Source organism: Eptatretus burgeri, chromosome 7 (assembly GCF_056783735.1).
Source record: "Eptatretus burgeri isolate ZD-2024b chromosome 7, Ebu_testis_v1, whole genome shotgun sequence".
NCBI classification, from domain to species: Eukaryota; Metazoa; Chordata; class Myxini; order Myxiniformes; family Myxinidae; genus Eptatretus; species Eptatretus burgeri.
This window is the reverse complement of record NC_140967.1, coordinates 34,970,113-34,982,612: the sequence shown is the minus strand read 5'-3', so window position 1 is coordinate 34,982,612 and position 12,500 is coordinate 34,970,113. Positions and strand designations below refer to the sequence as shown.

Here is a 12,500-nt window from a genome sequence, read left to right as displayed (position 1 = left end):
CTCTTAAACTAAGCTGAATTACAAATGTTAAGCTCCAGAATCGAACTTAGCAGCAGTTCCAACTCCTAAAAAAGTTTTAATTTGTCCATTTCGGACATTTTGGGCATCTCCGGGAGGTGTATTTTTAATATGATGGTTTAGTGATTGCTAATCATGTGCAAAGTGAGCCGTTACTTATCAACCATTTTGTTGGAGTGCTTCAGCCACTTGGCAAGTGCTCTACAATATTCACACTGTCACTGAATACCATATCGATCAACTTGTACAAAGTTCAGGGACCACTCACGTGTGTTAGCCACGTGTTGTTCTGCAGTGCAACAGGTTCTGCAGTTGTTCTGCAGAACGTGTTGTTCTGCAGTTGGCTCACTGAAAATGTGAAATTTTATTTTACACGATAATTCCCCTTTTTGTGCATTCTTCCATTCTCTGATGCATCACTCCGGCATCGATAAATACAAATAAAAGTGAAACGTTTCATTTTTAAAAGTTTCTTCAATCATTTTGTGGATTGCTTGGTGAAGCCACTTCGCACACATTCTTCAAGCTTCAATCAATGGTGATACCATGGTTCGTGACCAGAGGTAGGAAGGGAAAATAAATTATATGATCACAATGAGCAAATAAGGTTTTCAGTTGGTATGAAGTCATGAATCGCCATATCACGGCATGAAAGCCGAGAGGTACGCATGCTCACTCAGCTGTCTCTCCTGGGTTCGATTCACGACCCAGCTGTAAACTGTCATCCCTGTGTTTCACAGGAAGGATGATTCATCAATTTGTGTTCCGTCTCTCAGATGGATGTTAAACTGAGCATCTCATCGGCCAGAATTCCTCTCTCCCCTCTCCCTTCCTCTCTCACCCCTCTGTCTCTCCCACCCCTTTCCCACTCCTCTCTCTCCATTCCAATCCCACCCACTTTCTCCCCACCCCTCTCCCTCTTTCTGAACATGCCTCCCCCCTCTCTCTCTCTCCCACTCTGCCCCCTTCCCCTGCTCCCCCCCAATCCCCCTCTATTGAGGGGAATGTAGCATGTATGAATCGGATTTGGAGTGAGCCGACCAGAGGGGTGCAAAGGTCGCTGTTTGTACACTTCTGCCAGGTATATAGTGTGGGTTGTAAATGCTCCTGCCCCACGTTCCTGAAGTGTGTGTGTGTGTGTGTGTGTGTGTGTGTGTGTGTGTGTGTGTGTGTGTGTGTGTGTGTGTGTGTGTGTGTGTGTGTGTGTGTGTGTGTGTGTGTGTGTTTCCACATATGCGGGTTTCAGAATGTGGAATGGAGTCCTCCAAGAGTGGGCTCAAAGTATCCACCTTCATTTCGGTAAGGGATCATGATTCACAGACCAAGCTGTGAAGTTTTCTGTTCTCAAAGTTTTGTGCCGAGGGCTCTCTTCAAGATCGTCACTGAGGTTCAGACAGCTTCCAACTGTTGTTCGTTTGAAAATATATTTCCAGGGTTGGTTTTTAGCTCACCTGAAAAGTAGTTCCAGGGAGTTTATGGGATGGGGCGTCGTCCATCCGTCCACAAATACTTGCATATTCTTCTCAGAAACTACACACACAATTTTGAAACTTGACCACAACCTTTATCACCCGTGATTTACCAAGGTTTGTTCGTGGCATTAAAAAAATATCCACAGGTATTTACTTTCTTCTCCATTAAAATATTTTTGTGGGTCATCCACGCCGACTAGTGGTTGCCTGGTAGTCTTATCCAGCCACTACCAGGTGTGCACCCTGGGGTATTGCCCCTATATTTAATATCTCTGTGAGGTTCTTTGTCATCATTCCTGTAGCTCAAGCTATCACTAGTACAACTTTGGCATTCTTCAGCTTCTAGGATCTTCTCACTTCATTCTTGAGGTCTTGGTGTTTGGTCATTTTGTTGATTTCTGCATCATTAGTCCAAAATCACTGGTATTAGCACCTCAATCAGCAATGCCTTCTCTATTTTTGTACCCAAGTATGATATCATCTGGTCACAATGCTTTGTTTTCGATGTTTGTGCTCGATCGGATCATTAGGTCATACGTGAGCGGTAGGTACTTCCATGTTTTCAGTGATTACTTTTGGTTCATGTTCCCACATTTTCTGGAATGGGGACATCAAATTTTTTGCAGATGTGCCAGCGGATCACATTATAAACTCTGCTGTGTCGTCGTGTGTACAGCTGTTCTGACATGAGTTTGTTTTTGTGTGCGTGTTCAGTCATGAAGCATAACATATCATTCTCTTTACTAACCCCACCTCCACCCCTTACCTTTCTTTTTTTTCATACTCTTCTCTCTGTCTGTCTCTCTGTCTGTCTCTCTGTCTGTCTCTCTGTCTGTCTCTCTGTCTGTCTGTCTGTCTGTCTGTCTCTGGACGATCGTTATGTCTGGATGGTGATTATCTACATATATGTCCGGGCGGGGTTTGTCTCCAGACATGTCCGGATGGTATTTGTCTCCGGATGTTTCTGAATGGGAGCTTCTCTCCAGACGTGTCCGGATCGGAGTTTGTGTCTGGGTGGTGTTTATGTCCAGACGGGAGTTTCTGTCCAGGTGGTGTTTATGTCTGGATGGAAGTTGTCTCCAGACATGTCCAGATGGGAGTTTGGCTTCGGACGTGTCTGGACGGCAGTTGTCTCCAGACAACTTTCTCCAGATGTGTCCGGGCAGTGCTTGTCTCTGGACTGTGTTCATCTCCGGACATGTCCAGGCGCTGTTTGTCTCTGGGTGGTATTTGGAGTACTAGTGCGGGCCCGTAGGTGCTTGCCAGTATGTGCAGCTTCGTTCCTTCGCTCTCGTAAACGACGACTGGATTGGGGCATTGTTGCAATTCGATAGGACCAACCGTATCATAAATGGCCATAACTTGGGAAACACCTGGAAAACATACTCAGGTCCCAAGTGTCAATAGTGACGTCATATCAAACGAAGAAGAATAATTGCGACGCCCCTCCTCTCTCGCCCCCCTCCTCTCTCGCCCCCCTCCTCTCTCGCCCCCCTCCTCTCTCGCCCCCTCCTCTCTCGCCCCCTCCTCTCTCGCCCCCCTCCTCTCTCGCCCCCCTCCTCTCTCGCCCCCTCCTCTCTCGCCCCCTCCTCTCTCGCCCCCCTCCTCTCTCGCCCCCCTCCTCTCTCGCCCCCCCTCCTCTCTCGCCCCCCTCCTCTCTCGCCCCCTCCTCTCTCGCCCCCTCCTCTCTCGCCCCCTCTCTCTCGCCCCCCTCCTCTCGCCCCCCTCCTCTCGCCCCCCTCCTCTCGCCCCCCTCCTCTCGCCCCCTCCTCTCGCCCCCCTCCTCTCGCCCCCCTCCTCTCGCCCTCCTCCTCTCTCGCCCCCCTCCTCTCTCGCCCCCCTCCTCTCTCGCCCCCTCCTCTCTCGCCCCCCTCCTCTCTCGCCCCCTCCTCTCTCTCCCCCTCTCTTGAACTGATGCCCACTCTCTCTCCCTCCCCCTCTCCCTCCCCCTCTCCCTCCCCCTCTCCCTCCCCCTCTCCCTCCCACCTCTCCCTCCCACCTCTCCGCCCCCTCTCTTGCCCCCCTCTCTTGCCCCCCTCTCTTGCCCCCCTCTCTTGCCCCCCTCTCTCGCCCCCTCTCTCGCCCCCTCTCTCGCCCCCCTCTCTCGCCCCCCTCTCTCGCCCCCCTCTCTCGCCCCCCTCTCTCGCCCCCCCTCTCTGTAAATTTATTCACAAATGTCTACCAAGCACAACAATTAATTCAAACCTTGGGAAAAAAACAGCTTTCAAACCTTGGGATTAATTAATAATTTGAACAGTTAATTCAAACCTTGGAAAAAAAACAGCTTTCAAACCTTGGGAAACACTTGGGAAAACAGCTGAAACGGATGAATAACGATATCAAACCTTGAAAAGGCACATACTCAGGTCCCCAGCGTCGATTGTGACGTCATACCAAACGAAGAAGAATTGTGACGTCAATCGTGCAAAAAAAATTTTTAACATTAATTTTGAAGTCATTCGTAATGTCATAGCACTGTGTCTTGCCATTGGTTGACAGATAAATGGCTGTAACTTGGGAACCGCTTGTCCAATTAATATCAAACCTTGAAAAGGCACATCCGCGGGTCCCCAGCAATATTCCTGGCAGCTTTCAATCAGATCGGACCGGTGCTCGTCGAGAAACGGCGGTCGCAGACAGACACACATACAGAAACGCATGCAGACAGATATATATATATATATATATATATATATATATATATATATATATATATATATATATATATATATATATATATATATATATATATATATATATATATAAATATATACACACACACAAACAGATTGCTGGAATTATAGATAGACTAGTGTGTGCACCAAGGTGCAGCTTCGTTCCTTCACTCTTGGAAACGACGACTGGATTGGGGCATTATTTCAATTAGATCGGACCAACCGTATCATAAATGGCCATAACTTGGGAAACATACTCAGGTCCCCAGCGTCAATTGACGTCATATCAAACGAAGAAGAATTGTAAGGCCCCCCCCTCTCGCCCCTCCTCTCTCCTCCCTCCTCTCTCGTCCCCTCTCTCTTGCCCCCCCCAAACCTTGCGATTTAATTAATAATTTGAACAATTAATTCAAACCTTGGGAAAAAAACAGCTTTCAAACCTTGGGAAACAGCTGAAACGGATGAAGAACGATATCAAACCTTGAAAAGGCACATTTTTCCCAGCGTCAATTGTCCCCAGCATCAATTGTGACATATCAAACAAAGAAGAAGAATTGTGACGCCCCTCTCTCGCCCCCACTCTCTCGCCCCCACTCTAACCCTCTTGAATTGTGATGCTCCCTCTCTCTCGCCCCCTCTCTCTCGCCCCCTCTCTCTCGCCCCCTCTCGCCTCTCCCCCATCTCGCCTCTCCCCCATCTCGCCTCTCCCCCATCTCGCCTCTCCCCCATCTCGCCTCTCCCCCATCTCGCCTCTCCCCCATCTCGCCTCTCCCCCCATCTCGCCTCTCCCCCATCTCGCCTCTCCCCCATCTCGCCTCTCCCCCCATCTCGCCTCTCCCCCCATCTCGCCTCTCCCCCCCATCTCGCCTCTCCCCCATCTCGCCTCTCCCCCATCTCGCCTCTCCCCCCATCTCGCCTCTCCCCCCATCTCGCCTCTCCCCCCTCTCGCCTCTCCCCCCTCTCCTCTCCCCCCTCTCGCCTCTCCCCCCTCGCCTCTCCCCCCTCTCGCCTCTCCCCCCTCTCTCCTCTCCCCCCTCTCGCCTCTCCCCCCTCTCGCCTCCCTCTCTCTCGCCTCCCTCTCTCTCTCGCCTCTCCCTCCCTCTCTCCTCTCCCTCCCTCTCGCCTCTCGCCTCTCCCTCCCTCTCGCCTCTCCCTCCCTCTCGCCTCTCCCTCCCTCTCGCCTCTCGCTCCCTCTCGCCTCTCTCCGCCTCTCGCCTCTCCCCCCTCGCCTCTCCCCCCTCGCCTCTCCCCCCCCTCGCCTCTCCCCCCTCTCGCCTCTCCCCCCCTCTCGCCTCTCCCCCCTCTCGCCTCTCCCCCCTCTCGCCTCTCCCCCTCTCTCGCCTCTCCCCCCCTCTCGCCTCTCCCCCCTCTCGCCTCTCCCCCTCTCTCCTCTCCCCCCCCTCTCGCCTCTCCCCCTCTCGCCTCTTCCCCCCTCTCGCCTCTTCCCCCCTCTCGCCTCTTCCCCCTCTCGCCTCTCCCCCCTCTCGCCTCTCCCCCCTCTCTCTCTCTCTCTCGCCCCTCTCCCCCTCTCTCTCTCTCTCGCCCCTCTCCCCCTCTCTCTCGCCCCTCTCCCCCCTCTCTCTCGCCCCTCTCCCCCTCTCTCTCGCCCCTCTCCCCCTCTCTCTCGCCCCTCTCCCCCTCTCTCTCTCTCTCTCTCCCTCTCTCTCTCTCTCCCCTCTCCCCCCTCTCTCTCTCTCTCTCTCCCCTCTCCCCCTCTCTCTCTCTCTCTCGCCCCTCTCCCCCCTCTCTCTCTCTCGCCCCTCTCCCCCCTCTCTCTCTCTCTCTCTCTCTCTCTCTCTCTCTCGCCCCTCTCCCCCTCTCTCTCTCTCTCTCGCCCCTCTCCCCCTCTCTCTCTCTCTCGCCCCTCTCCCCCTCTCTCTCTCTCTCTTGCCCCTCTCTCTCTCTCTCTCTCGCCCCCCTCCAGGGCTCTCTCTCTCTCTCTCTCGCCCCTCTCCAGGGCTCTCTCTCTCTCTCTCGCCCCTCTCCCGGGCTCTCTCTCTCTCTCTCTCTCTCTCTCGCCCCTCTCCCCCTCTCTCGCCCCTCTCCCCCTCTCTCTCTCTCTCTCTCGCCCCTCTCTCCCTCCTCTCTCGCCCCCCTCCTCTCTCGTCCCCCCTCCTCTCTCGTCCCCCCTCTCTGTAAATTTATTCACAAATGTCTACCAAGCACAACAATTAATTCAAACCTTGGGAAAAAAACAGCTTTCAAACCTTGGGATTAATTAATAATTTGAACAGTTAATTCAAACCTTGGAAAAAAAACAGCTTTCAAACCTTGGGAAACACTTGGGAAAACAGCTGAAACGGATGAATAACGATATCAAACCTTGAAAAGGCACATACTCAGGTCCCCAGCGTCGATTGTGACGTCATACCAAAGGAAGAAGAATTGTGACGTCAATCGTGCAAAAAAATTTTTTAACATTAATTTTGAAGTCATTCGTAATGTCATAGCACTGTGTCTTGCCATTGGTTGACAGATAAATGGCTGTAACTTGGGAACCGCTTGTCCAATTAATATCAAACCTTGAAAAGGCACATCCGCGGGTCCCCAGCAATATTCCTGGCAGCTTTCAATCAGATCAGACCGGTGCTCGTCAAGAAACGGCGGTCGCAGACAGACACACATACAGAAACGCATGCAGACAGACACATATATATATATATATATATATATATATATATATATATATATATATATATATATATATATATATATATATATATATATATATATATATATATATATATATATATATATATATATATATATATATATATATATATATATATATACACACACACACACACAAACAGATTGCTGGAATTATAGATAGACTAGTGTGTGCACCTAGGTGCAGCTTCGTTCCTTCACTCTTGGAAACGACGACTGGATTGGGGCATTATTTCAATTAGATCGGACCAACCGTATCATAAATGGCCATAACTTGGGAAACATACTCAGGTCCCCAGCGTCAATTGACGTCATATCAAACGAAGAAGAATTGTAAGGCCCCCCCCTCTCGCCCCTCCTCTCTCCTCCCTCCTCTCTCGTCCCCTCTCTCTTGCCCCCCCCCCAAACCTTGCGATTTAATTAATAATTTGAACAATTAATTCAAACCTTGGGAAAAAAACAGCTTTCAAACCTTGGGAAACAGCTGAAACGGATGAAGAACGATATCAAACCTTGAAAAGGCACATTTTTCCCAGCGTCAATTGTCCCCAGCATCAATTGTGACATATCAAACAAAGAAGAAGAATTGTGACGCCCCCCCTCTCTCGCCCCCCACTCTCTCGCCCCCCACTCTAACCCTCTTGAATTGTGATGCTCCCTCTCTCTCGCCCCTTCTCTCTCGCCCCCTCTCGCCTCTCCCCCATCTCGCCTCTCCCCCATCTCGCCTCTCCCCCATCTCGCCTCTCCCCCCATCTCGCCTCTCCCCCCATCTCGCCTCTCCCCCATCTCGCCTCTCCCCCCATCTCGCCTCTCCCCCATCTCGCCTCTCCCCCCATCTCGCCTCTCCCCCCCATCTCGCCTCTCCCCCCATCTCGCCTCTCCCCCATCTCGCCTCTCCCCCATCTCGCCTCTCCCCCCATCTCGCCTCTCCCCCATCTCGCCTCTCCCCCATCTCGCCTCTCCCCCCATCTCGCCTCTCCCCCCATCTCGCCTCTCCCCCCATCTCGCCTCTCCCCCATCTCGCCTCTCCCCCCTCTCGCCTCTCCCCCTCTCGCCTCTCCCCCCTCTCGCCTCTCCCCCCTCCTCTCTCTCTCCCCCTCTCTCTCGCCCCTCTCCCCCTCTCTCTCCCCCTCTCTCTCTCCCCCTCTCGCCTCTCCCCCTCTCTCTCGCCCCTCTCCCCCCTCTCTCTCGCCCCTCTCCCCCCTCTCTCTCTCGCCCCTCTCCCCCTCTCTCTCTCGCCCCTCTCCCCCTCTCTCTCTCGCCCCTCTCCCCCCTCTCTCTCGCCCCTCTCCCCCCTCTCTCTCTCGCCCCTCTCCCCCTCTCTCTCTCGCCCCTCTCCCCCTCTCTCTCGCCCCTCTCCCCCCTCTCTCTCGCCCCTCTCCCCCTCTCTCTCGCCCCTCTCCCCCCTCTCTCTCGCCCCTCTCCCCCCTCTCTCTCGCCCCTCTCCCCCCTCTCTCTCTCGCCCCTCTCCCCCTCTCTCTCTCTCGCCCCTCTCCCCCTCTCTCTCTCTCGCCCCTCTCCCCCTCTCTCTCTCGCCCCTCTCCCCCCTCTCTCTCTCGCCCCTCTCCCCCTCTCTCTCTCGCCCCTCTCCCCCTCTCTCTCTCGCCCCTCTCCCCCTCTCTCTCTCTCTCCCCCTCTCCCCCTCTCTCTCTCGCCCCTCTCCCCCTCTCTCTCTCGCCCTCTCTCCCCTCTCTCTCTCGCCCCTCTCCCCCTCTCTCTCTCGCCCCTCTCCCCCCTCTCTCTCTCGCCCCTCTCCCCCCTCTCTCTCTCGCCCCTCTCCCCCCTCTCTCTCTCGCCCCTCTCCCCCCTCTCTCTCTCGCCCCTCTCCCCCCTCTCTCTCTCGCCCCTCTCCCCCTCTCTCTCTCTCGCCCCTCTCTCCCCCTCTCTCTCTCTCGCCCCTCTCCCACCCCTCTCTCTCGCCCCTCTCCCACCCCTCTCTCTCGCCCCTCTCCCCCATCTCTCTCGCCCCTCTCTCCCCCATCTCTCTCGCCCCTCTCCCCCCCATCTCTCTCGCCCCTCTCCCCCATCTCTCTCGCCCCTCTCCCCCATCTCTCTCTCGCCCCTCTCCCCCCATCTCTCTCGCCCCTCTCCCCCCTCTCTCTCGCCCCTCTCCCCCCTCTCTCTCGCCCCTCTCCCCCTCTCTCTCGCCCCTCTCCCCCCTCTCTCTCGCCCCTCTCTCCCCCTCTCTCGCCCTCGCCCCTCTCCCCCTCTCTCTCTCGCCCCTCTCCCCCCTCTCTCTCTCTTGCCCCTCTCCCCCCTCTCTCTCTCTCGCCCCTCTCCCCCTCTCTCTCTCTCGTCCCTCTCCCCCCTCTCTCTCTCTCGCCCCTCTCCCCCCTCTCTCTCTCGCCCCTCTCCCCCCTCTCTCTCTCTCGCCCCTCTTCCCCTCTCTCTCTCTCTTGCCCCTCTCCCCCCTCTCTCTCTCTCTCTCTCGCCCCTCTCCCCCCTCTCTCTCTCTCTCTCGCCCCTCTCCCCCCTCTCTCTCTCTCTCTCGCCCCTCTCCCCCCTCTCTCTCTCTCTCTCGCCCCTCTCCCCCCTCTCTCTCTCTCTCGCCCCTCTCCCCCTCTCTCTCTCTCTCTCGCCCCTCTCCCCCCTCTCTCTCTCTCTCTCTCGCCCCTCTCCCCCCTCTCTCTCTGTCGCCCCTCTCCCCCCCTCTCTCTGTCGCCCCTCTCCCCCCTCTCTCTCTCGCCCCTCTCCCCCTCTCTCTCTCGCCCCTCTCCCCCCCCTCTCTCTCGCCCCTCTCCCCCTCTCTCTCTCGCCCCTCTCCCCCCTCTCTCTCTCGCCCCTCTCCCCCCCTCTCTCTCTCGCCCCTCTCCCCCCCATCTCGCCTCTCTCCCCCATCTCGCCTCTCCCCCCCTCTCGCCTCTCCCCCCTCTCGCCTCTCTCCCCCCTCTCGCCTCTCCCCCCTCTCGCCTCTCCCCCCTCGCCTCTCCCCCCTCGCCTCTCCCCCCTCTCGCCTCTCCCCCCTCTCGCCTCTCCCCCCTCTCGCCTCTCTCCCCCTCTCGCCTCTCCCCCCTCTCGCCTCTCCCCCCTCTCTCTCTCTCTCCCCCCACTCGCCTCCCCCTCTCGCCTCTCCCCCTCTCGCCTCTTCCCCCCTCTCGCCTCTTCCCCCCCTCTCGCCTCTTCCCCCCCTCTCGCCTCTTCCCCCCCTCTCGCCTCTCCCCCCCTCTCGCCTCTCCCCCCTCTCGCCTCTCCCCCCCTCTCGCCTCTCCCCCCTCTCGCCTCCCCCCTCTCGCCTCTCCCCCCCTCTCGCCTCTCCCCCCCTCTCGCCTCTCCCCCCTCCTCCCCCTCTCTCTCCCCCTCTCTCTCGCCCCTCTCCCCCTCTCTCTCCCCCTCTCTCTCCCCCCTCTCTCGCCCCTCTCCCCCTCTCTCTCTCGCCCCTCTCCCCACTCTCTCTCTCGCCCCTCTCCCCCCCTCTCTCTCGCCCCTCTCCCCCATCTCTCTCGCCCCTCTCCCCCCATCTCTCTCGCCCCTCTCCCCCCATCTCTCTCGCCCCTCTCCCCCCCATCTCTCTCGCCCCTCTCCCCCATCTCTCTCGCCCCTCTCCCCCTCTCTCTCGCCCCTCTCTCCCCCTCTCTCTCGCCCTCGCCCCTCTCTCCCCTCTCTCTCGCCCTCGCCCCTCTCCCCCCTCTCTCTCTCGCCCCTCTCCCCCTCTCTCTCTCTCGCCCCTGTCCCCCCTCTCTCTCTCTCGCCCCTGTCCCCCTCTCTCTCTCTCGCCCCTCTCCCCCTCTCTCTCTCTCTCGCCCCTCTCCCCCTCTCTCTCTCTCGCCCCTCTCCCCCTCTCTCTCTCTCGCCCCTCTCCCCCTCTCTCTCTCTCGCCCCTCTCCCCCTCTCTCTCTCTCTCGCCCCTCTCCCCCTCTCTCTCTCTCGCCCCTCTCCCCCCTCTCTCTCTCTCTCGCCCCTCTCCCCCTCTCTCTCTCTCGCCCCTCTCCCCCTCTCTCTCTCTCGCCCCTCTCCCCCTCTCTCTCTCGCCCCTCTCCACCCTCTCTCTCTCTCTCTCGCCCCTCTCCACCCTTTCTCTCTCTCTCTGTCGCCCCTCTCCCCCCTCTCTCTCTCTCTCTCGCCCCTCTCCCCCCTCTCTCTCTTGCCCCTCTCCCCCCTCTCTCTCTCGCCCCTCTCCCCCTCTCTCTCTCTCTCGCCCCTCTCCCGCCCTCTCTCTCTCGCCCCTCTCCCCCCTCTCTCTCTCGCCCCTCTCCCCCTCTCTCTCTCGCCCCTCTCCCCCCTCTCTCTCTCGCCCCTCTCCCCCCTCTCTCTCTCGCCCCTCTCCCCCCTCTCTCTCTCGCCCCTCTCCCCCTCTCTCTCTCTCGCCCCTCTCCCCCATCTCGCCTCTCCCCCCCATCTCGCCTCTCCCCCCCCTCTCGCCTCTCTCCCCCCTCTCGCCTCTCCCCCTCTCGCCTCTCCCCCCTCTCGCCTCTCCCCCCTCTCGCCTCTCCCCCCCTCTCGCCTCTCCCCCTTCTCGCCTCCCCCTCGCCTCTCCCCCCTCTCGCCTCTCCCCCCTCGCCTCTCCCCCCTCGCCTCTCCCCCCTCGCCTCTCCCCCCTCTCGCCTCTCCCCCTCTCGCCTCTCCCCCCTCTCGCCTCTCCCCCATCTCTCTCGCCCCTCTCCCCCATCTCTCTCGCCCCTCTCCTCCCCATCTCTCTCGCCCCTCTCCCCCCCATCTCTCTCGCCCCTCTCCCCCATCTCTCTCGCCCCTCTCCCCCCATCTCTCTCGCCCCTCTCCAGGTCTCTCTCTCGCCCCTCTCCAGGTCTCTCTCTCGCCCCTCTCCAGGTCTCTCTCTCGCCCCTCTCCAGGTCTCTCTCTCTCGCCCCTCTCCAGGTCTCTCTCTCTCGCCCCTCTCCAGGTCTCTCTCTCTCGCCCCTCTCCAGGTCTCTCTCTCTCGCCCCTCTCCCCCCTCTCTCTCTCTCTCGCCCCTCTCCCCCTCTCTCTCTGTCGCCCCTCTCCCCCCTCTCTCTCTCGCCCCTCTCCCCCCTCTCTCTCTCTCGCCCCTCTCCCCCTCTCTCTCTCTCGCCCCTCTCCCCCTCTCTCTCTCGCCCCTCTCCACGTCTCTCTCTCTCTCTCTCCCCTCTCCAGGTCTCTCTCTCTCTCTCGCCCCTCTCCAGCTCTCTCTCTCTCTCTCGCCCCTCTCCCCCCTCTCTCTCTCGCCCCTCTCCCCCCTCTCTCTCTCGCCCCTCTCCCCCCCTCTCTCTCTCGCCCCTCTCCCCCCCTCTCTCTCTCGCCCCTCTCCCCCCATCTCGCCTCTCCCCCCTCTCGCCTCTCCCCCCCCTCTCGCCTCTCCCCCCTCTCGCCTCTCCCCCCTCTCTCTCTCTCGCCCCTCTCCCCCTCTCTCTCTCTCGCCCCTCTCCCCCCTCTCTCTGTCGCCCCTCTCCCCCTCTCTCTCTGTCGCCCCTCTCCCCCCCTCTCTCTCTCGCCCCTCTCCCCCCTCTCTCTCTCGCCCCTCTCCCCCCCTCTCTCTCTCGCCCCTCTCCCCCCTCTCTCTCTCTCTCGCCCCTCTCCCCCTCTCTCTCTCTCGCCCCTCTCCCCCTCTCTCTCTCTCGACCCTCTCCCCCTCTCTCTCTCTCGACCCTCTCCCCCTCTCTCTCTCTCGACCCTCTCCCCCTCTCTCTCTCTCGCCCCTCTCCAGGTCTCTCTCTCTCGCCCCTCTCCAGGTCTCTCTCTCTCGCCCCTCTCC

General features: G+C 58.4%; 1 protein-coding gene across 3 annotated transcripts in view; it reads left to right on the top strand.

Annotated features, from left to right (window-relative positions):
- OTOS (otospiralin) overlaps positions 1-12,500 on the top strand; it is an 80,345-nt gene that overhangs the window by 15,673 nt on the left and 52,172 nt on the right. Inside the window, exon 3 of one of the 3 annotated variants that reach the window (XM_085888031.1) lies at positions 1,265-1,317. The exons of the other annotated variants lie outside the window; for them this stretch is intronic. Coding sequence (XP_085744157.1) covers positions 1,273-1,317 — 45 coding nt within the window. The 5' untranslated portion in view covers positions 1,265-1,272. The remainder of the gene's footprint in view (positions 1-1,264; positions 1,318-12,500) is intronic. 3 annotated transcript variants of the gene reach the window in all.